Source organism: Sardina pilchardus, chromosome 15 (assembly GCF_963854185.1).
Source record: "Sardina pilchardus chromosome 15, fSarPil1.1, whole genome shotgun sequence".
In the NCBI taxonomy this organism is placed as follows: domain Eukaryota; kingdom Metazoa; phylum Chordata; class Actinopteri; order Clupeiformes; family Clupeidae; genus Sardina; species Sardina pilchardus.
The window spans coordinates 29256709-29281034 of NC_085008.1; the positions used below are offsets into that span (position 1 = coordinate 29256709).

General features: G+C 44.4%; 2 protein-coding genes across 5 annotated transcripts in view; one reads left to right on the forward strand and one right to left on the reverse strand.

The window, feature by feature from the left end:
• Positions 1-95: 95 nt before the first annotated feature.
• Positions 96-9661, reverse strand: si:ch211-198n5.11 (methylcrotonoyl-coenzyme A carboxylase 2). Of its 2 annotated transcripts, none has more exons than XM_062556190.1 (13): positions 9507-9661; positions 8168-8494; positions 7779-7975; positions 7262-7440; positions 7075-7155; positions 6571-6749; positions 5205-5400; positions 4615-4706; positions 3629-3785; positions 2469-2591; positions 2105-2229; positions 1580-1661; positions 96-341 (listed from the first exon to the last, which is right to left on the reverse strand). In XM_062556190.1, exons 2-13 carry the CDS (start codon positions 8314-8316, stop codon positions 255-257), a joined length of 1647 nt encoding a protein of 548 aa, XP_062412174.1. In that variant the 5' UTR covers positions 8317-8494; positions 9507-9661; the 3' UTR covers positions 96-254. The 2 variants fall into 2 exon arrangements, with proteins under 2 accessions (XP_062412174.1, XP_062412175.1); XM_062556191.1 differs by lacking the exon at positions 9507-9661 and adding an exon at positions 8831-8953.
• fnbp1l (formin binding protein 1-like) overlaps positions 9538-24326 on the forward strand; it is a 70412-nt gene continuing 55623 nt past the window's right edge. The window contains exon 1 of one of the 3 annotated variants that reach the window (XM_062556193.1): positions 9538-9728. In XM_062556193.1, coding sequence (XP_062412177.1) covers positions 9705-9728 — 24 coding nt within the window. In that variant the 5' untranslated portion in view covers positions 9538-9704. The remainder of the gene's footprint in view (positions 9729-24326) is intronic. The other 2 variants (XM_062556192.1, XM_062556195.1) reach the window with 2 other exon arrangements.

The window sequence follows — 24326 nt, forward strand, 5'->3', positions numbered from 1 at the left end:
CGTGATTTTAAAGTTGCTGCCTTCTGTCTTTTTCAATACTCATAACAAGAGAATGGTTCCTAGACACACAGATGTTCAAGGTCCAAAGCTTAACATTAATTACAAAGAAATCACTTTATTCTTTACAAAACAAACATTGCATTTTCTTTTGTTGGCTGATAAATTACAGGTATACAGTTAAAAGGATTAGCACTTAGGTGTTAATGTCTTCTGAGACTTCCTCACAAAAAAGGCTTGTGGTTATTGAGGTAGAGTTACAGTCGAAGTAATGGAGTCTGCTGCTTTTCCTTGGAAATCTGGTAGTCTTGCTGTTTGATGATTTTCAAACAGTTGCTCAATATCTAGAGAGAGAGAGAGAGAGAGAGAGAGAGAGAGAGGGAGAACACACAACAGCTCATCTCAGCCATGTTTTCTCATCTCAGCCAATTAAGACAAAAGAAAAGAAAAATATTTATGAACTTCACAAACTGAAACCGAGCAGACATTTCCAACACAAGCAGGACTAAAACACAAGTGGCAAATTCCTATGATCGTGTGTGTTTGTCTATGTGAGTGTGTGAGAGAAAGAGAGAGCTTTTAAACTTTTCCATTTCAAACTGAGCAGCAGCTGGGTTTAATTATGGGATGCCTGTGGCAACTCTGGGAAGGAACAGTCTCTGCTGAGTCAGACCGGACTGTGATGGGGGCTGACCAGGTGACGCATCCGGCCCATACAAGGCCCAGATTTGGCTCTGATCCGGCACTGATCCACCATTCATGCGAACGACCTTTCTCTGAGTCACACTTTGCCTAGCAAGTGTCTAGAATACCGTAATTTCACAACTATTAGCCGCGGCTTGTACATGATTTTGCAAAATTTCTTCAGCTATGAGGACCGTTAATATGGTATTAATATGGCTTTGTTTCTTTTACCTTGCATAAAACACTCCTGCGGCTTATACGCAATGCGGCTAATACAGAGGAGATGACTAATGTCTGATTCTGGCTCGTATCGGTCCCTCACCCTGCAACAGATCTGACGCACGTTCAAATTTGGTGGATTATGTCAACACATGGCAACACTCCAGTGGAATGCTTCTTTGATCTTTTTTTGGTTTTCAATACATCATTCCAAATCATCAACATGTGTTTGTTAAGATCTACCTACCTCATGACTCATGACAAGGTATTGTTGGACAGGGGCAACCTCATCAAATTTCAGCCTATGCTGATGACCTCTTTCTTCTCATAACAGACCCAGACATATCTGTGTTTTTGTTTTTTTAAAATACTTGAAGCCTAATCTACGTGAGCGTCTGGATTTTTATGGCAAGAACTTTTTTTAAAGCTAAAAACTTATTGAAAACATTGGCAAATGTTTGCCTTTGTTAATTTAAACACACCTCAGATACTATGAGTGTGGCTGACTTCGGAGCCAATCAACACCAAATCTGTTCTAAAATCCACCATTAGAACATACTCTGACTCTGAGGGATTGGTCTCTATCTAGTATGGTGGCAGGATCTTGCAAGTCAGAAGTCTCCGTGAGTTTGACTTTTTTCAGTTATTTGTTTTTTCAGTTATTCGTTTTTTTTTTTACCTTCCTGGTGTCCTGGGGCAGGATCACTCCGTCGTCCCAGAGCCTCCCAGAGGAGAAGAATGCGTCGCTCTCATCTTCTAGCCTGAAAACAGCAACAGCTTTAAAGGAACGCCGCAACATTTTGGGTCTCACGGTGTCTACAAAGTAGTCTGGATGTGGTTTCAACCAGTTAGCCTTTAGGTCCATGTTAGCTATAGAATGGCAACAGGCTAACTACTGGTATGACCCAATTCCAGTGAATAATGCTAACAGTGTCAGATTGGGTTATTATTACACGCATAGAAGAGAAGGGGATGCATCCACTTGTCTAACTACTAAGGGGTAGATAGCAAAGAAGCTAAAGAGACGAGATACTATTACAATCAACATTCTTGTTATTTGTAATTTTTCCTAATTTTCTAGGTTCAATACTGAATACTGTGATTGTACTGTGTACATATGTGCTGCAGGTGAGGACAGTTGAACTGTATCTTTTCATTCGGAAACACAGTTGCAGCAGTAAAAGCGTCACAGTAAAAACGTTACTTTTTATCGAGCCGCGAAGCCTCCTCTTCTTCGTATTCTAGAGTTTCAGAACATCCGGGGGCCACCATGGACACCCTGGCGTTGGGCCACAGGAACAGGAAGTTGGGGTCAAATGCCCGTCCACACTAAAACAGACAGGACATTCCCAACAAAAATGACCTTCTGTTTTCAGGAAACCATCTCGACAAGATTGTCCACATTCAATGCTTAATATACACTTAATTTACACTCTGTGTGTAAATTACATTGTCTCTTTGAAAGGCCAATTGTGTCTGTTTTGTCTGGATCATGTGTATTTTGAGTCTGTGTTGTGTTTGGAGACAGAATTCCACCACACAATGAACCATGAAATTTTCTCCAGTACCATGGCATAGCTGTCAGCACCATGGCAACCCCCAATCACCACAGTGATTTTCGGCGTGGAGGCACAGGCCACCGCAGACATCATGGAACCCTGGGCCTTCAGACGGTTAGTGTTCGCCTCGGCCTGAGGGAGCCAGAGAGAGAGAAGGGGAGAGGGAGGTTTGACCCTCCATAACTGGCTATTGGCTACATCTGCTTATTCAAGGACTGTTTGCATAATGACTGCTCAGTGATGCTCACGTCACATAATACTGTACGTACTGCAGTGCTTTCCATTCATGTTTTAATTCTTTACTCGGGATTAAATATTGTCTTATAGTGATGGTGCAGCCAGTTCCACAGGCTATTTCTCAAGCCATTTTATATTCAGTCTTAATTGGGCATCTTAGTCTAACTCAAAGCAATGTTTCGTAGTACTTGTGTACAATGACCAACTTAATTCTTAATTAAACAATGTCCTAACTCTCACACACAGTCTCTCTTGTTTGTAGTGTGTAGTGTTTCGACAGAGAGAGAGATTGAGGGACACGATTCACACACGCAGTCTAAGTATCAGCACTGTTCTGTTTAATCCTCTTCACCGTGCACAACCACATTCCACAACCACTCTCCAACAACAGTGTTCCCACCAGCCCCACTGACACTGTGTGTGTCTGTGTGTGTGTGTGTACACACACTGCTATGTGAATATGGGGTTCATGTTCATGAGTATGTGTGTGTCTGTGTGTGTGTACTGCTATATGAAATATTAGGTTCCTATCCATGAGTGTGAGTGTGTGTGTGTGTGTGTGTGTGTGTGTGTGAGAGAGAGAGTGAGAGAGAAAGAGCATAGAGTGAGAAAGTCAATTCAAATCAAAGACATCATTAATGCCATGCCTCTATTCTAGTGTATAAATAGTATAGTATAAATGTTAACCATTTCCTAGAAGTTGCTAGGGTGAGTACGACTGTGGGCCTACCTTGTGTTACCCGTTTCCCAGAAGTTGCTAGGGTGAGTATAGGGCTAGTACGAGTAAGACTGTGGGCCTACCTTGTGTTACCCGTTTCCCAGAAGTTGCTAGGGTGAGTATAGGGCTAGTACGAGTAAGACTGTGGGCCTACCTTGTCTTAACCATTTCCCAGAAGTTGCTACGGTGAGTACGAGTACGACTGTGGGCCTACCTTGTCTGTGGACAGCGTCAGTCCTGGGTGTGGGGCGGTGTTCTGGAGGAATATGAGTGGGATGTCCCTCTGGTCACACAGCGAAACAAAGTGGGTGCCCTTCAGCGAAGCTTCACATGTGAGCTCGCCATTGTTCGCAACAATGCCCACCAGATGCCTGTGGGCACACAAGACAAATCCCGCTGGGAACGTCAGTGGCTGGGACGGGACACAGAGGCGCGGAGATGATTTAGCTGTTCTGACGTCTGAGAAGCCGAAACTGGACTAGGGACTTTTATCTAGTAATCGGCGCCATCTAGCAGACTGGTTCCTGGTGTAATACCACCTGATTCTCTCAGACTGCAATTCACTGCATCCAGAACACTCTGCTGCCATGGCAACAAGCAGTTTTTGGGTGAGGGGGGCCGAGTGGGGGGAGAGAAGCTCTTTGTCAAAGTAGATAAAAGCTGCCTGAAGAGACTTATTCTCCCCTGTTCCCAGCCTGTATTCAGAGAGATGGCCCCGCAGAATCCAGGCCTTGCTTAGAATAATCAAAGATACGACTAACTGGGCACAGGGGGCAGAGTGATCTGGCCCGTGGAGAACAACATTAACCCCTCAATGCTTAACAGCACAGTTTATTTAGTTTGAAACATATCTCAACAGGAGATCATTTTTAAAAAAAGCTTTTATAATGGATTTGCAGTCTAGAGAATATGGCAAACCAAAACAATAATAGTATGTGTAATACAAAGACATACTTTTTATGTGGCCTGTACACGTATAACAGTGTTGCATTTGAAGAGCTCTTTTCTGAAAACAACATATATCCACCATCTTAATACACTTTTAATATTGCTTTACTCAACCAAAACAGCACAAATGCATATTACCTAATATTACCTGAAATACACAATTAAATAACATGACCTATTAAAGTTTTCAAAAATAGATTAATAGTGTTTTGGTAAAGAGCTCTTTTTAAGTAGCATATAATCTCTTCTTACCCATCAATTCTGCCAAACGCAGTGAGAAGAGTGGTTCCGTACCGAGCTTTGAACTCCTGGAACTTACTGCCATCTGTGAGTCGACTCACAATCTGAGAACAAAGTGTTTACAGTAGGAACATGAATAAGAGATGTCCTAATCTTACCTGCAAGGGCATTCCTGACATCTACTGTCAGTGACTGTGGACATGTTTACTGTACACACAGTCCTGTGTTATTCTGAGTAAGATATGATCATATAAACAACATGGTGGAGCCTAACCAAACATAGGCCAGGCTAGTAGTCATTAGCCTAGGCCCTAACCATATGTAAATGCACATATCAATGGTTAGATCAATTCCCTTACTTACTATATGGTCACATTTTTGTAGGACTTTGCAGTGAGCTATGGCAGAGTCAAAAGTAATTTAGCGCTTTTGAAGGAGACTATACATAGATTATTAATTTTTACACACCTCACATATAGATCTTGCCATAGGGTTAGGGATCAAACTAACACCCTATCTGATCTACGGTACATGTGACCAGTATTTTATCCATAGTTACTGCCTATGTTGCTATGTTCTTGAGTAACACGTTTGGTCCTGACCAGCTTGGCGTCCAGGCTGTGGTGGTAGGTCTTGGGAGCGAGGCCCAGCAGGTCGTCGGCGCTGTGCAGAGGCTCTTCCGCGACCCCGGCCTCGTCCTCCTCCGGGAGTTCAAAGTTCAGGGTGGAGATGATGTTCCTGGTGGCCTCGAAGGCGTCCTGCTCCACCATAGAAAAGTGGTCCACGCAGCCGCTCACTCTAAACACAGAAGCACCACACCACACGCACCCACACCCACACCCACACCCACACCCACACCCACACCCACACCCACACCCACACACACACACACACACACACACACACACACACACACACACACACACACAAACACACACACAAACACACACACACACACACACACACACACATCAGGAGCAGTTCACACAAGAGGAGGAGAATAGCAGCTGTTGTTGTTGTTGTTGTTGTTGTTGTTGTTAAGGTGACTGCACTGACAGGAAATCCAAAATGGCCCTTTGGATTTGTGTTTAAATTGCCATATTCAGACAGTTTTATTCCAGGTTTTATTAGGCTGTTTCCTGATGCATTTAAAAGATCTTAGTGTTTCCAGTGCCAAGATATTAACCTTTTAGCAAGTCTCACCCAATCCTCTAACATTTAGAGTCAAACCTTCAGATCCTTGTATTGTACTGCATATGCATATGTACTAATTGGATTGTACTGCATATCCATATGTCCTAATTGGATTGTACTGCATATGCATATCTAATTGGATTGTACTGCATATCCATATGTACTAATTGGATTGTACTGCATATGCATATGTACTAATTGGATTGTACTGCATATCCATATGTACTAATTGGATTGTACTGCATATGCATATGACCTAATTGGATTGTACTGCATATTGCGTATGTACTGATTCTTGACAAATCACAAGACTACTGAATAATTGACACAATCATGAATCATGTTTGGTGTCACATGCTGGTTCCAAGGCTTTCTTTTCTCCATTACAATCGGATGATATATCCACTGTTACACAACATGCTACTCTGAAATTCAAGGTTTTGCCACGTCGCTGGCTTCTCTCTGTTACAGCCGTGGCCTACTGGTTAGGGTTTCGGGCTTGTGACCGGAGGGTTGCCGGTTCGATCCCCGACCAGTCCACGGCTGAAGTGCCCTTGAGCAAGGCACCTAACCCCTCAATGCTCCCTGAACGCCGCTGGTTGGGCAGGCAGCTCACTGCTCCGGGTTAATGTGTGATTCACCTCACTGTGCGTTCACTGTGTGCTGTGTGTGTTCACTAATTCGGTTAAATTGGGTTAAATGCAGAGAAACGAATTTCCCTCACGGGATCAAAAAAGTGTTCTATTCTATTCTATTCTATTGTTACTCACTCACTCTGCATGTAGGCGGGCTCCGCCCAGGTTCTCTGGGGTAACCTCCTCCCCTGTGGCTGCCTTCACCAGCGGGGGCCCCCCGAGGAAGATGGTTCCGATCCTGTGAACCATCACTGTCTCCTCAGCCATGGTGGGAATGTAGGCGCCACCTGCAGTGCAGGAGCCACAAACTATCGCCACCTACAGGCCAAACAAGAGAAGTGTTTAACAGATCACAGTACAGAGGAACAGGAAGGCAACTACTAGAGTAATGTACTAGATGTAGCCATACAGAGTAGCCTATGACAGAACATCTATAATTATTTGCTAAACAAATTTAATCAGTATATCATTAAATCTTTAAAATTACTGGTGAAGTTTAATCAGTATATCATTAAATCTTAAATTACTGGTGATCCTCTGTGTCAGAGAGGTCTCAATATGGTTTATTGATTGTATATTATGGCCTATCAAAATGAAGATATATCTAAGATGTCCTTATTCGTGTACTGTAATTCTTCCTTACCTGGGGTATATTCATAGCAGACATTATTGCTTCGTTGTAGAAAGTGCGTCCTCCTTGGTTTTTGTCAGGGAAGATTTCTGACTAAGAATGAGAGAGGGCAAGTGGATATGTTATATTATATTCCTTATTTCCCAGACAAGACAGACAAGCCTGAGTGCATCAGTTCAATGAGTATTTCTCTACTTGCCTGCAGAGGGAGAAAGGCCCCACCACTGTCCACTAAGTACACACAGGGCAGCCGGTTCTGCATGGCCACATCTTGGGCCCGGAGCTGCTTCTTGACGGTAATGGGGTAGGCAGTGCCTCCCTTCACAGTAGCATCGTTGGCTATGAACACACACCAGAGTCCATTGATCCTGCCAATGCCTTTAGGGGTAAAGAAGCGAGGGGGAAATGGCTTCTGTCAAAATCCTCATATTTGCACATACTTGAGAAGATGTTGTGGTCACTGATAATAACTTTCAGTCAGTCTAATTGTTACTCCTTTAGTAAAATTAAATTATTACATTTAGGTAATATGTGATGTATGTGGGTTATTTTCATCTATAACATTTGTTAAAGCTTTTATTAGTTACTATTGCCTAATATAATCTTTCATAAGGTCCAACAGTTCAAGCAGTGCCTCTGGGCAGACTGCGTCTGTTATTGCAATCATATTCCACTCACCCAGCCTTTATTATCACTCTCTGAGCACTTTAACCTACCAGTTAGACAGCCTGCCGAAGGGATGTCACCGTAGGGTAGTCCCAGCCCTCCGAAAGGGGACAACTCTAGGTATTCTTCATCATCAAACAACCTGCGGAGGCGATCTCTGACCAAGAGCTTTTTGTTTCTCTGTGTGTGACGCAGAACTGCATTCTCGCCACCACCCTTTTGCACCTGTGCAACATATTTATGATATCTGGAAAGAAAAACATTCAAGCAGATCTTTTAGTAAAATAAAATGTGCAAGACATGTATGCAAAGTTTACTGGTGATGCTGAGAGAGGAGGGAATGGGGGAGAGAGAGAGAGAGAGAGAGAGAGAGAGAGAGAGAGAGAGAGAGAGAGAAAGAGAGAGAGAGAGAGAGAGAGAGAGAGAGATGTCAAATTACCGTTCTTGACAGACCAGGCTGTTCTTTAAGTTTAGTTCAAATACGTGATTCTGAATTGGGTGTAGGGCTCCGTCTACGACTGGAAAGGCACTAGGTAGACGCTTTCTTCGTGCAGTGCTCATGGACGTGGACTTTGTTTGCTGGCGCATAACTGGTGCAGACAAGAAGTGTGTCAAAGGTTGCCCCCGATTCGCTGTTACTGGTGATATCCATGAATGGATACATCGGCGAAGTCGACTTCGAGTAAAAACACTCCACTTTTTATCCGAGACACTTTGTTGTCGAAGGCATGAGGACGCATTGAAACAACCTTCGATCCTGAAACCCCTGTCAACAATAAATTACGTGACATTTATTAGCCTGCAGTAATTGAAAGTAAAGTGACAAGGAGAACGGGAAATGTCACATTCACTGCCCTCTAAATAAACATGTTCTTGTTACATCTTCAATGCAATATTGATATACTGCATGTGCAACATTCACCGATGTTTTCCTTCTGCAGTTCCTTATGGCAAGTGAAAATATTACTTAACCAGCACAGAAAAGTTGTTTGTATTGTTAGCTTAACGACAATATCCAAAGAAAAGTTTCCATATTTTCACATAGATTTTACTACAACTCTGTGAGTAAAGATCACAGTTTCCCTGAACACAACCGGCTTACCTCAGAATGCATCTGTACATGACAATTAATGTATCAAATAGATCTGTGATATTTTAGCTAGTTAGCTAGGTCTCCCTTCTCCTGAAGCAAATAAGTTACTTGGTGTTACAATGAACAAAGTCTGGAAGGAAACAAAGCAGACCGCCCATTCCCTGTGATGCTCAATAATCACCATTAGGTGGCACTATTTTACAAGTAATCACATTAATAGCCCCAAACTAAACGAGTGTTCTTTGTTCAGCCAAAAGTTATAGATGACATCATTTTTATCCTCGCAGTAATTGCGGTTACATCCTAATTGTGTATTAGCTGCCTATTCCTTGCGCAAATATGCAAAGCCTTGAGTTTCAAAATCGATCACGACTACTAGTCTAATGATATACTTATGAGATATATTATGACAGAGCAGCGCCTGTTTGCATTTGTAAGTTCAGCTAAATTCTCACGACTTATGAGGGTTATGCTTTTACGTCTGATTGATCCTAAAAACAGTTTTGAGGGTGAGTAGCCTACAGTGGGGAGTTCTGAATCCAATGATTCCATTGACATATGACACACGTGCGATTCCTCGAAGGAGGACGCAAGGGCCGTTTTGGGGGTTTTTTTGCCCCCGAGAACAACTGGATTTTGCAAACGTTTCTGATAAATTGTTAAAAGCACAGGGTTGAAGAATAACCTGAACCTCCCGTTTCTCTGTGTCCTCCAAGATCCCAACTTCCTGTGTGAGCGCTGAATCAGAGACAGACAGTTCCTCTCTGGAATTGGCTCAGCAGCGCTAAGGAGGTTACACGACGACAGACGGTGAAACAGTCTAGGAGTTTTGAACGGGGGATACGTTGACAATTGGAGAGTTTTGTCCGAAGAGCAACCAGCCATGAGTTGGGGAATAGATCTTTGGGTAAGAAGGCTATATGCATTTGCAAAGTTGTTAGTCCTTTGTCCGCTCGAGAAAAATGCTTTTCCTGTTTTGGCATTACTTCAACAAAGGTGCCCTACTACCTTGGTTTCAGCATTGTTTCTGCCCAACCTATCCTAGCCAGTGCATTCGTGATACACAGGCTATACGCACCTTTACGCTACATCTGAAATATGCTACGAAACAAAGAAAGAACAGATTACCAACACGTAGACTGCACACTGTATTTATTTTCTAAATGTAGATCAGATCTTACTTTTCTGAAACATTTAACAAGCTATTTGTTAGATAACCAACTGTAATGATTCCCCCATTGACCGTCGGGCGGCTATTCACACCCTTGTCTCGCAGACAAGGTGGTTGAGAGAACCTATCACTCTAACCTAGCCGGTTGGGCATCAGTTGAAATAATTTATAAATATGCTGAAATCATCATATGACTTCAACAGTTGGATGTAAACATTTAAGCGATGTAAACATTTAAGCGATGTGCTAGTTATTCTTTTGACCTGTCCAATCTCACTTGTTACGACAACGTACATTGTTTATGTCGAGGGGACGCTGCTGTTAAATAATTGGGCGTAAAATCACTCCTCTATGAAATTCGGCCAAGCTGCGGATTAATCGGCTACAGGATGAAACTGCTAATAATGGGTTAGGCTAATATGTAGGCTAGGTTTACGGAGGGTAAGATTAACTCTGATGATAATCTATCCCATTCACCAGAATCATTGACTCAGTCGTTAGTCACCGGTTGTTTGCTTTTGTTTCGAACTTAAGACGTCTTTACTAGTATGTGTGTTGGATGATTAGTAATCCATGTTCTGCACAGACAGTAGAATATCTGTATATTTCATCATTTCAAAGACAATGAATTGAGAAGTCAGGAGACAGGAGGGGTGTTGCCCGTGAAATGCTGCTGCTGGGGGAAGACCTAACTAGCGTCCAAAATCAAGGATGCACCTTTCTGGCTTGGGAAAAAAAGCAACATACGGCAACAAAGGGCACCCCATGCTATATAAAAAGTGTGCCGACAAAAGATAAAACAGAGCTCAAAAGCTGTGAATTGCAACACTATAGTGGAGCTCAAGCAATATCTTCTGTTTAATATGAATGATGCACGTGCTGCATTGACTGAGTTGGGATGGAGCGATGGTTGTTGACTTCATCCGCCTGACGTCATCACCAGTCCCGTTCTGTCTCCTTCACCTTAATTGTCTGTCGTTTGACAGTGTAGTTGGGTGGTGAACATTTCTGACTCTGTAGGTTTTATCTGCCATAACCGCATCGCTGCCGTAGTTCTCAGCTCCCCAATCAGTTCCACTATGTAGTGTTTTGTTGTATTGTAGCCTTTTGAACAAAGAGCATAATCCCTTCTTTTGCACACGTGTCCGATCCAATACATGCTGGTATCGTATGTCTATCTATGGAGATATGATGTTTTAAAAAGCTGAGATTCTTTATGAAAGTGATTGGAAGATCACTGAAGAAATTGATTGAAGAAAAAAAGGAAGATCACTTAATGGAATTGATTGAAGAGAAACTTCCTCACCCCAAGAGCTGGATGCAGACATTGTACTGTAGATGTAGGCTATTAACATGTGCAGCCTTGTCCCAGTGTGGAATAATGCATCTGCATTATTTGGGATTTATTGATATACAGCACAGCTGCATGTAGTTGTCAAAAACACTACATATTTAGGCTACCAATACCTTGAAAAACGAGGTCTATTATATGCATGAGTGTAAAATATTCAGAATGGCAGAGGCATCATGCTTGCCCTTTATCACTGTCTGGATGTGTTTTGGTACCAGTGTCACATAGATCGGAAACATTTGCATGAACAGCTGATAAATCAGTGAGTTTGGTAATCGAGGCCCGTGTTCTACAGATTTGATTGCTGCACATCAACTTGCACTGTCACCAGATGGTATTAAAATTCATATAAGTAGCAAACTGAGGGTTAAGGGTGTGCATATGGTGAGGGCTTTGGGTCAGCTCAGTAGCATATTAATACCATATGCTAATTGTCACAGAATAGGATTACATCCAAATGCCTGGGTGTAGGATATGTGAGGTCTATGTATAGGCTAACCCATGACTTTGAAGAAAATTGATTCTTTTGAGAACATAAGAACAGGCTTACTTCCATGCACGCATGCATGTGTGGTTCTTCTCTCTTTGCATTCTTCGGCATGGTGCCTATTATGTGCCACGTTCTTGTGCTTAAAAGAAACACCAGTAACAGACAGACTTAGACCACAGTGTATGTTTGTGCAAGGGGAGGTAGACATGGCAAAGGTTGCAGAAAACTTTGACAAGCCGGCAAACCATTAAAAACAATGACATGACAGTATACAATTTGGTTCTGGCAAGAAACCACAGATTCCAACTTACTCTCGTCATGTGAGTGTTTGGTCTGTGTACAGATTGTCTCTCTTTTTTGGTGGTGGTGGTAACCCGTGTGTGTGTGTGTGTGTGTGTGTGTTTGTGTGTGTGTGTGTGTCTGTGATTGTGTGATGGTAATAGTGTGTGGGTACTAAGGTCTGTCTTTAATGAGAGGGAGCTATGTGAATAGAGAATATTAATTGCTGGGAGACACGCTAAGTGGTCTGTCCCAGAGAGACCCTGCTAAGTCAGCAAGCGTCTTCTGGCCCAGATCTGTCTGTGTTTTGGGCCGGTTCCGGTCCTGATCATATCCATTCTGCTTCTGTCAGGATGGCTGTGTCACACGGGAGAAACAAGAACTGTAAAACTCAGGAACCTTTGCCAGGAAAGACGTGGTCACGTGATAAATAGCAGCCATTGATCCGCAGTGTCCCCCCCCAGCCCTCAACTGCAGCCACAGCTTAGTGTCTGTCTGTGTTGCCTGGTGGGCGTAGCTGGAGCCATAGATACTATTGTATGGCTAATTTGTGGAGCATAGAGACATTTATCTGCACTGTGTTTAGATCTGATGTTGCTTGCCACAAAGGACTGAAACACAAAGATCTTTCTGTTTTTTTCTTTCCTCTCAAGATTTCGGTTGAGTTAAGTATTTATCGTGTAGCTGGGATGGGATTCACCCCAAGGAGCATACTGGTTAGACCAGTTGAAGAGCTATGATTAGCCCAGCAGGTGTTCAGGTGGTGCTCACTCTCATGCAGGGCATGGAGGTGTGCTGGCGCTATGCCTGAAGTCAGGCGTTGGCCGGGCCCTTTCAGACTTGAAAAGAGGTAATAGGTCTATTACATTTTCAAAAATGTTGGCTAACTAACTAACTAACAGGCTCAGCTATGTTCCGTTGCCATGCATATGTGGTGTAGTCATCCAGTGCATTCTCTACCAGACCAAACTGCATTTAAATGGAGTGGCTCGAGCAGAACATTGTTGTCTCCTTCAACTGCAGACAACCTTTTCCAGCTCCAAAGAGGGCATGGCCTAATGGAATTTGTGTCGGCAAGGAAATGTACACTGTTCTCCGAATCTCCGCTATCTGTCTGTCGGTCAGCATGTGATTTACGAGGAGGCTGTGGGCTGGGCAGTGAGTGAGTGAGCGAGCGAGGAGAGAAGCAAAGCTTGCTTTTCTGACTGGACGTTGAAGTAAGTGGCTCACTGTGGGCTTTTCAACCACAGCCCCGCACTGGCGCGGATGCCTGTGTGATTTAAGGCAGTTCAATCAATGCTAATCCTCTGGACTTGGGGAAAAGCCTTCTGTTGTTTGGCTTTGAGCATGTTTTTGACAACCCCCCCCCCCCCACACACACACACACACACACACACAAAATACTCTGAACAGCGCAAAACACACCCACCCCCTATCATCTCCAGTACCGTACTGCTGCATCCCAACTGCTCTACAAGCAGAATAAAGGCTTTTCTGATCCTGAATTCAGAGCACCTGTGTGCTAAATTATGCTAAGTTATGCTTAAATGTTAAACCTGTGTGCTCAAGTAGGCTTGTATTATGAATATCTTTTTATCGCAAGTGTCCCTTAAATGGTTCTACTCTCTAGTCATTATACAGAGCCTAAGGTACCCTGACCCTAATCAGGCTATGCCTTTTTTTTTTTTCTTCAAATCTCCCTCCTTTGGCAGAGACTGCTGCCGGCTGAGAGTCATTAGCCCACTCTGTTGCACACTACACTGCTACACACATTAGCCCACTCTTTGCACACTACTCTGCTACACACATTTGCACACATTTCTTCAGCTCCTTCTTTTGACATTGGGACATTTATGTTCACCTTTACTTAAGTCATATGGCAGACGGTATATACAGATGTATTGTACATTTATTGATCCATCTGCATGTGTAACGCTGTGTGTTTGGGGTATTTTTATGGCTATGATTATGCTATTTGGCAGACGATTTTGTCCAAAGGTAATTGTTACATTTGCTCAACCAGTTGAAATACGTAAACTTGAGATGCAAGACATGCTACTAGACAAGATACTACTAGACGGCCCATCCAACATCAACATTGTACGACTCAAGCCTTGATGAGCCTGAGTCTGTGAGCCAAGAGTAGCCTTGTGACTGGCCTCTCTGCCAGTGGCTGTAACCGGCAAGCGTTCCATTCGCGGGACATATGCTACAACAATTAGCTTCCGTTATAATCAGTGGAACTGGCCACATCAGATGTGATCGCTACGCTGCATGTGCGTTTGACAAAATTAGACCCGTTTTCTAAACTATGTTTACGCTCCGGCGGGAACGTAGCGCTTCAGCGTGAGCAGTGGGCCATAGTCGGCTCCTGGAGCCCGTGCCGCAGCCTCTGTGAACCAGGCTGTGCCTTAATCTGGGCTGCTGGGCTGGCTACCTGGGGCTGGAGGGTCAGGTGATAATGCCCAGACGCGTGATAATTACTCCCCATGCCAGCCTGGGGCAGTGCCAACTCGGCTCAGCAGACATGGCCGAGAGGAGAGGAGAGGAGAGGAGAGGAGAGGCCAGCACTTTGTTTTAGGACAAACTGTGAGGGGTATTCTTTTATTCCAGGGCTAAGAGGCTTAGTATGTTGAGTAATACTTTGGTCATATGCCTCCAGTCTTTTCAGTGAACCTGCAGAACCCTGTGCTAGTTTGGCCTATTTTTCACTCGGCTGAAAGTGACTGTGTTGTCGCTGGCCAGCTGATGTACAGTACTGTGTCAGTTTATAGGCAGTGCCATATAATCTGCTGAGCAGGCAATTACGACAGTGTGATCAAAAGGGAAACACATTTGCTTTGTTATGGAAAAGACCACTGGTGGTGGGATGAAGACGTTTCTTTCAGGGGTTAGGAAACAGTGCAGAGTGACAATGCCAACATAAAGACTTAAAATGGCACACACACACACACACACACACACACTCAGAGACACAGGTTGCTTGTTATGATCTGGCTTAGTTGTGCCTCTTTACATAATTTTGGGGTTTTAAAAAAAAGCGTAAGGTCCCGAGGGTAAGCTTGGGAGCACAAAGAGAGGTTTGCACACAATCCCAGCCTTGTGTTTCCCCGGCGCCCCCCTGGCATGGACCCCTCTCCTCTCCTCTCCTCTCCGCTCCACGCGGATCCCTAAAGCACCCCACTGCTACACTTCCTCCTTTTCTGAGAGCCTCACACACACGTCTTCCTGTGTCCTTCTGAGGCCGAGCACACTCCTGTCTTTATTTTGTAATATCACCTCTCTTTTTATTTCCTGTGCTTATCGAGCACTTGGAGAGAGAGAGACACAGAGAGAGCGAGAGAGAGACTTTTCTTTCAACTTGTTGCGTTATGGCCGGAGTGAGTATGCGCCAGCAGTTGGAGGTGCCAGACAGACTGTAAATGATTTTCAGAAAAACGTCCTATCCTGTTATAGCTAAAGAGAAGCTGTGTTACTAACTGATGCATTGAATGGGCACTAGTCTAGTTAATGAAATACTCCTCTTCAACACTTTGCTGTGTAACACATGACCTACTGGAACCCCATGGACTTTGACATAGTGCTCGACTGCTCGCATGCAGAAGCTTGCATTTGATGCTGTATGCATGGAACAACTGAATGACTATAAATATCCCATCTCCTTTCGTTTCTGAGCTTGAGCAACAATAACCATTATATGCTATCAGCAAGAGGCCACTTCTGCTGTGGAACTGGCTCTGATATGGGCCTGCTTTGGCCTATTTGTCTGAGATTAGAATCCAAGCCATTCCTCTCTCAACCCCTGTGTGTGTGTGTGTGTGTTGGCTTGCTGCAGAATGGTCCAATTGGGAGCTGAGCGCTCATTGTAAGACTTTCTCACCCATTGTGAGAACCCCACGCTCCCAGCACCTAGACTTGGATTTGGTTCTGTGTGTCCTCACATTATACTGAGAGAGAGAGAGAAGGAGAGAAAGAGAGAGAGAGAGAAAACATATTGTATCTGTTGATGTATGTTTGATGTTTATACTATATGTAATGATTTCTGTGCTAATACTAATGGCCTTATTGGTCATGCCAGTAAAGCACTTTCAAATTGAATTTGAGACAAAGCAAGAGAAGGATGGAACGCATGCAAATGATCTGCTGGTGTTGGTCTGAAGTGCCTCTTCCTGTAGGCTGTTTACCATCTCTTCCCCTGCCCAAGATGTCGTCGGCTTGTGTATACAAAACACTCTCCGTTGGCTCCGCCAGTCTTTGCTGAGTAGCATAGATGCTTATCTGTTGTTGTCATTCACAGCAAACCCTTGCTATTTGCAGTTCAAGTAGTCTGGGGAGATTTTTAAATGTCACCAAAAAAATAATCAATATTTGATCTTGGTAAAATAATGTTCCGAGTGAACTCATTAGGTTGAGTGCAGTGAAACTTCACAAGCCAGCACACTTGTTTGTCCCGAAGATGCTTCTTCACATTGAATTTTTTTTTCTCCCCTAATAATTTATTGGGAGAAACCGGAGTCTTGTTGGCCTGCGCTGTTCTCCCCAGCATGGAAAATAAATCCAGCTTCAGCACAGGCTCTTTGGGAGTCGGGCCTGACTGTGCTGGATGGAGGGGTAACCGAGTTCATTGTTCACAGCCTTCCCATTCACTTTATACTGGGGCCTCTTGCAGCTCCGCTAATAGCTGAGGTCTGTTTACAAAAAATGGGGGAAAAATGTTGGTTCACCCCTTCTGTGAAATATTGTCAGAATGCATGTAACTATAGGCTTTTGGAAAGATGTGGAGAGAAGCTCTTAAGCTCTCAATGACAAGTAGAGTTTGGAAGAAGAAGAAGATATTTTGTTAACCTTCACATGACTTGTGTGTGAAAGTCTGGTTGCCTTCGGACCATGTATGAGAAAGGAGTGGTGAGAAAGAAAGCACTGGGCAGTTTTAGTGATCTGCATACTAACTTATCAGCGGTGAATTGTTGTTTTGTGTCACGGCGATGGAGTTGGTTACCACGGCAGCCCCTTTGGGGTGTTGTTAGCGACCTACCCGGTGTGCTAAGTTACCCAGAGTCAGGGTAAAGGCATGGGTATACAACTATACATCAGCCTTTATTCTTGTTGGGTTCACGGCTCTCCGAGGGAAGAGGAATTTGTGGCTTTTCCTACAGTCGTTTTTGTGAAGTGTTCAGTACACTGCGTGGTAACCGCGGCCAATTCACACATCATATAAAAACGACTGATTAGTTAATCATTCATTTGAAAAAATGGATTGCTTAGCCTGTGCCAAAAAGGCATGTTGCATAAGCAGTCTACACTGCTTGCTTAATGCTTAGAGGCACGGAACAATTTGTAACCTAATCTGTGCTTGCTTTTGCCTTACTAGTTTTTTTTTATTTATTTTTTTTAATAACGTTATTGCTTCTCTACACTTAGCAGCATGCATGGTTACTATCCACTGAAATGCACACACTTCATCATCAGGAAGCTGAACTTCAGCCTAGACTAAGGGTCCCAGGAGGAACACGTCATAGTTTATCCTACGTTGTGCGATAACAGAGAAGGAAAGGGAGCACAGGTTTCACATGAAGCAGCAGCATAAAGTTACAGCAGTCCATATCTATGACTGCTGCAATAAACGGAATATCTTTGACGCTTGGACAATGCAAGACATTTGAGGATATCAAATCAACGTTTGTTTCCCTAAACTTTCCAACATTTATAAACCATTTATAAATAGATGACCGTAATTTTCCAACTATTAGCCGCATTTTTCACATTGATTTTGCACATTTTCTTCAGTTATGAGGTTAATACATAGGGGCAGTTAATATGGTATTAATATGGTCTTGTTTTTTTTTTATCTTGCATAAAACACTGTCCTGCAGTTTATACATAATGTGGCCAATACACAGGAAATTACTGTAATCAAGAAAATGAACAAAAGATTAATCAATTCTGACGACTATCGTTAGTTGCAGCCCTGGTCTTATATGAAGCTGCCTGTTCCCTTAAAGAGGGTTAAATGAGTACATGAATCTAGGTGGGGGAGGATGACTCAGACCCCTCACCCACCCGCCCACCCTCTCCTCCTTCTATCTATCCATCCATCCATGCCTTCTCCCTGCCCCCACCTCTCCACAAATCCCCCAGCCCTGGACAATATGGTTGTAATATTGAACAAGCTACAGTGCTTAATGAAATGGTTATAACAGTGCGCTGAACATTGGGGCTGGAGTCTGGACCAGTGTGTGCTTGTCCCCACCTCCCCGTGGTCACCAGATGTTTGTAAATCACGGCGTTCCCTTCGCATTGCTCTCCAGATGGTCTCCCCTGCGATTCGGTCGCGAGTCAGTTCCAGCGAAGGGAAAGCGGAAATGTCTCATTTTGGTGTGTTTCGATGAGTGGCCGTGCCAGATCAGCTGTGGGGCCCGAGGTGTGTGTGTGGAGGGCTGTTGTATGTTTCAGGGATGTGGGCTGACTTGTTGAGCTGTGGTTTCCTCTGCCGTTTCCCATGTTGCACGAATCTCACTTTCCCTCCTGTCCTCTCGCGGGACATTTTCCATCCTACAGGAAGCAAATTACAAGTGGATCACTGTGGCTGCGTATGTTCATTATCTCAGGGTGATAATGGCCATGTTAGAAGAACATTGGAATGGGGTGATTGCAACAGTGTGTTGCACCATTGGAGGACTAAACCAAGAACACACAAATGCCATTCAAAATGAAAGAGCTGGGATCAGAGATTTTAGACAAATTTTCTTTAAGAAATGTCTCAAACTGATTAATTGATTATCATAACAGTTGGCGATACATTCAATAGTTCACAACTGGACTAACTGCTTAATCAATTAATTGATGCAGCTGCTAGCTGTACATTGGAGTTAATTGAAATGGTCTGTAAATGTACATTCTCAGCTCAGCTGTTCCTGTGAGCCGGAGCCTGGGGAACTGGGCATGTTGATATTACCGCGTCATGCCCAGAACCCAAAGGTTGCAATTTGAGTCCCACAGGGCCATCTCTGGATGCTGCTGGAAGCATATTTACGTTCAGCTAGCAGCTTTCTTTTAGAGAATATTATGTTTGGAAACTGGGGACTGAAGAAGCAAGGATTACCGCCAAGTAACACAGGCTCACCAGATATGCTTACCCCAAGGACCCCCCCCCCCCCCCTACACACACACACACACACACACACACACACACACACACACACTCCCCTGCTACTGGTCCGGTGGTTTTCCTTTACCACAGCGAGGTGGCCAAGCCACTGAACAACCAAAATCCAAGTAGTCCTGCACTTTTAAGAAACTATCATCGGAGTGCAAAGCAACTCACTCTGCATACTTACATGTTAATGGGCAGCCAAGCTCAGCCAAGCTCAGCCAGGCTCTACCAACATCTGCAGTAGAAACATCTCTCCGTAGTCTTTCCCTCCCTCTCCCGCCCAGACAAGAGCCGTGTCATCCCCATGCTGGCTTATCCACATTTGTTTACCTGTCTGATTCTCAGCAGTGGGTACGTCGCTTCCCAGAATTCCTCTGTAATTAAATGCCTTCCTGCGTGCCCTCCCGCAGTGTTCCGTGGCCCTGTAAACACGGCGCGCCAGCAGCAAAACTGGGAACGAGCGGAGCGGAGCCAATCAGAGCAGCCGTCGCTGGGTCTGCAGCTAGGGGCATGGAGGCACAGTCACATGGGCCGCTTCCTCCCCGTCTCCCCGATGCCGAGCGAGCCGATCCCTAGACGGTGGTGACTTAAGTGAAAAGTTATGTTGAGCAGGAAGTCCTTCTCTGCACCTAATGCCAGGGCCGGGGTGTAATTGATAGCGGATGTTTGGAAGCTGGTTTCTCCCTGCCTCTGTGTGAACTGTGTGAGATCCATTAAGTCAAGCGGGTGAAAGTTTTTTTTTTTTTTTTTTTCCCCTTTCTTTCTTTCTTTCTTTCTTTTTTTATTGCACTTTCAAAGCTTTATCACTGTTGCGGTTACTTGTGTCAGCCGTGGAGTTTCTCAGAAGTTGGAACAGGGGGAGCGGTGTGTGGGGGGGGGGGGGGGGGGGGGTGTCTTGGTCTCTGTCTCATTCCACGAGGAGACCTCACCAGAGACCCAACAGGAAATGAGGTGACTAAGCGAGTGTCCAGGCCACAGGCGTTGTTCAGTATCACAGGACTCGCGCCTTGTTTGTGTGTGTGTGTGTGTGAGTGCTTTGTGTGTTTTCAAGAATCAATGCTAAACATGTGAGTCACACTGTGCTGAGGCTTCGTAGTAGCCCCATACATCCCCTGATGAAGTCCCTTCGCCTGGCTTCTTCTAATCTCCGCACCACAGGAAGTACGGCTCCTCTGATCTCAAAGAGAGAGCCTGACTGTTCCTTTCCTCTCCTCGGTGATTAGACTAACAACAGAGACAGATAGCGCTCCAGTCCAGTCAGCCAAGCGCTAAGCACCAAGCAACCGCAGAGGGGACGTGTGAAGGTCCGTCCGTCGGAAGCATTTTGTGTCGCTTCTCTCAACGTTTGGCCACTGAAGGACCGGGAGGAGTGCTGTAGAGGAGATACGAACAAGCACAAGGCTGTTTTAAAAGAGCTCTCTTGTTAGGACAGTCATTGAACCATGACCTCCTCCACATACCCCCCCCCCCCCCCACACACACACACACACACTCACACACACACACAGACACACACTCTCTCTCACACACACACTTTGTTGGCAGGCTGTGTGTTGGTCGTGTGTTCAAAGCAGGGGACTTTGCTTTCCATATGCTGTTTACTCCAGTGACATTCCTTGCCCTGGTCCTTGTGGCCAGATGAACTTTGTGTCTCCACAGCGCAAACACACATAACTGAGTGGCCAGTGAACAGTTATTGCTGTCCGTCTTAACGATTTATCCATCCACACAGTTAAATCAGTTATACCACACCAAGTCCTACGCAAGCTAGGTGGCCAACTATGGTGGAATAACTGATTGTATATCAATGTTTGTCTGGTTATTTGAGCAGGTGTCAGAATTGTACCCACAGTAAATATCACATGATGTAATATGTATTCGCATGTTTCCGTACTCGTTGGAGTCACGTCGGCGGTCGGTTGGCTGAGTCCGTAGTTTTTGCTGGCAATGTCTGCCTCCGCTTGGCGCCTCTGGAGTTTCTCTTGACTCTAGACCTTCTGCCACTGAGCGTGTGCTCCAGCAAGGTCACTATCCCCACTCATTAATATCAGAAGCAGCTATAAATGACTGTGTTTGTTTGTTTCAGTCTGTGTTCTGTTCACCGAATCCAAAAACTCTCCTTCCCCATCTGTTTTGTTGTGTTTTGTATACGTACTTAACTGTTGTAAGCTTTCAAAATGTGTTTGCCATTGGACCATTGAGGTGTGACAACAAATATTTGAGACATGGTGTTTGCGCAAGTTTTGTTAGCTTGCTTCTTACTTATAAGCCACTTTGAAGATTTACATCATTTCATCATACTGATGACTGTATCATGTGTTTTGCCCAAGTCTAGACAGTCAGCCAATAAATCTCTCACATACAGTATATCCAGGGAAGGGGTCTAACTCGTTATATTGGTAAGTCTTTTTTTTGGTATGTATATTTATTTGGCCTTTTTGCCTTTATTGTGACCGGACAGTGCAGAGAGAGAGAGAGAGAGACAGGAAGTGAGTCAGAGAGAAGATGAGGTGGGATCAGGAAGTGACCCGGTCCCTTGTGGGCACTTGGGCCCAAATGTGGTTCACAGTAGGCTCTGTAGCCAGCTGCATCATCGCCCTCACCTGGTGGGCTCATTTGGACGAGTTGTTTCTCTCTCCACATGTGCATTATATGACATGCCATGAGTCAGTGTGTGTCTCTGCCTCTTCAGTAGCACCCTCCTCCAGCCTCCACACACACTAACATGGCCCCACCTTGTTCCTCAGCGAAATGGCCAAGAATGAAATGTCCTCTCCGTGAATGTTTGCCGGTGATATTAGAGATGATGCATGTGGCCCCAGTGTATATTGAAGTGAGTACATTTTTAACTCTGAGGCTCTTTGCAGGACAGGGCTGTGTGGTTTCCAGAAGTGCAGAAGTACAGGTTCCATTCGCCATCCACAAAATTAAGCAAGTGGCGTTCCACGTGTGGTTTGTGGATTTGTTTGCAAATCCGTGACAATTTCCTCCCTAATGGAAGAAGCTGACCAAAACATTCCAACATTTGCCAACTGATCGACCAGTGCTGTGAGCTGGCAATTGCCATTTGGTTCTGGATTTGGCGGTTGAATGTGGTAAATGATTCTAGACGGTCTCTGTGACCATAGAGGATCAAGCAGTGTCTTGGTTTTGAGTTTTCGTGTGCATAATTAAGGCTGGTAGTGATTCCTTTTCCAAATGACTCATTCAAAACAATATTTCCTTGTCAGTCTGTGGGGAAACTAGCATATTTCCATGTCGATCTGTGCTTCTTGCTGCAATAGTTATTAGTAGAAATAATTGCATCAAGCCAGTAACAGTTCACACAATTGCAAATGCAAAATGACAACACATGTGCTCCATGCTCAAACCACAGTTCTGATGTTCTTATTCTTTTGCATATTGTGCACACAGTTAAAAGCGTGAGGTACTGCGCATTGATGATGATGATGATCAAAAAGAGACCAAACACAGTTTCTTGCAAGAGTATTCAACTTATCAAGTTCACCATTTCCTCAGTTACAAATGATATTCCACATATTCTCAGTATTTCATTATAAACCCTTTAACATGATAATCCTCATGTAAACAGCCCGTCTATGAATTTATGAATTTGAAATCTTGCATATTGTGTACCTTTTTAATATTTTTTTTTTCTTTTTCTTTTTTAAGGCCTTCAGAGCTTTCTTTCTACAGAATTAGGCTGTAGCCGATGTTTTTTGATCACTTTGCACTTTGGCCCAGGCCTAGTTTGCAGAGCTGACCTGTGTAATTGACCTGATGGCTCAGTGTCTAATGAGAGGGGGATGTGCTGTGTGTCAGCTGTATGTGTTGAGGACAGGGGTGTGTGTGTGTGCTGTATGTCAGTGGTGTGGACAGAGGAGGACACTCTGTGCTCAGCTGTAGGCTTCCTGTGGTTTCTCAGAATTCTAACAGAACATTTCTCAGAAGGCAGACAGTGTTTTATATATATGGTAGCAAGGGAATGAGTATGTATGATGCTGTGCAGTATCTGATGTGCGTGTGTGTGTGTGTGTGTGTGTGTGTGTGTGTGTGTGTGTGTGTGTGTCTATGGGTGAGAGTGAGAGAGAGAGATGTGTTTTTGGTGAAGGCGATATGGTTTTATGCGTGGGTGTGCATGCAGGCATGGTCTCCATTGTCCCCTGATGGTTGTCTGGGCCTTGTCTGGGTATGTGTGTGTGTTTGTGTGTTATTCATATCCCCTGACTGCTGTCTGGGCCAGTGTGTGTGGTAGTGTGCTAGTGTTGTTCCTCGGGGAGCCGGCCTGCCTGTCACACCCTGCTGGATGTCATCCCTTAACACACACACACACACACACACACACACACACACACACACACACACACACACACACCATGGCCCAAACGCTGCTGATGAGATCACCAGTCCTGGGCCAGATGGTGAGGGGTCAGCTCGTCTCTCTCTCTGTGGCGGGGTTCTGGAGGTGACCCTGGGGGTTGTTAAAAACGCTGCAAGCAGTAACAACGCAGGCGTGGTGTAGTCCATTCACCAAATCACCAAGATGGTAGGCCACAGGCAGTGGTCAGACAGGCAGTGGTCCCTGTAAACCCTGAGCACTGGAAGGGTTAGCGGGAGGCTAGACGCTGCTAGCAACAGTCCAGTGTATACAGTCATTTCCTGCATATAAGCCGCTTTGTGTATAAGCCGCAGGACAGTGTTTTATGCAAGTTAAAAGAAACAAAACCATATCAACACCATATTAACTGACCCCCTGTATTAACCTCATAGCTGAAGAAATTTTGCAACATCAATGTATAGGCCGCGGCTAATAGTCGGGAAATTACGGGTAGCCAAAAAAACTTGAGCAGCAGATGTTGGGTTGAGGGTCAAATCTGGAACTATCCGTAGTAAGTCTCAGTTTCTTAAGATGTTGAATATGGGCAATAATTGGCCCCTATTTACAACAACAGAACAGTCGCTTGTGGCCCTCTCCAGTCCTCTGTTGTACTGAATCTGAGCCGATCTTTGGCTGAATTCAATATTCTAAGGAACTGAGAAGGCCATTGTGTGGGGCATCGA

What these genes read in the sequence shown, in the direction of transcription:
- si:ch211-198n5.11 (XM_062556191.1), bottom strand. Translation starts at nt 8,850, where the DNA reads ATGTACAGATGCATTCTGAG. An exon ending in TTCGGCAGGCTGTCTAACTG is followed by an intron (nt 7,441 to 7,778) that starts GTAGGTTAAAGT and finishes TTACCCCTAAAG; the next exon opens with GCATTGGCAGGATCAATGGA. An exon ending in CTGCTATGAATATACCCCAG is followed by an intron (nt 6,750 to 7,074) that starts GTAAGGAAGAAT and finishes TTTGGCCTGTAG; the next exon opens with GTGGCGATAGTTTGTGGCTC.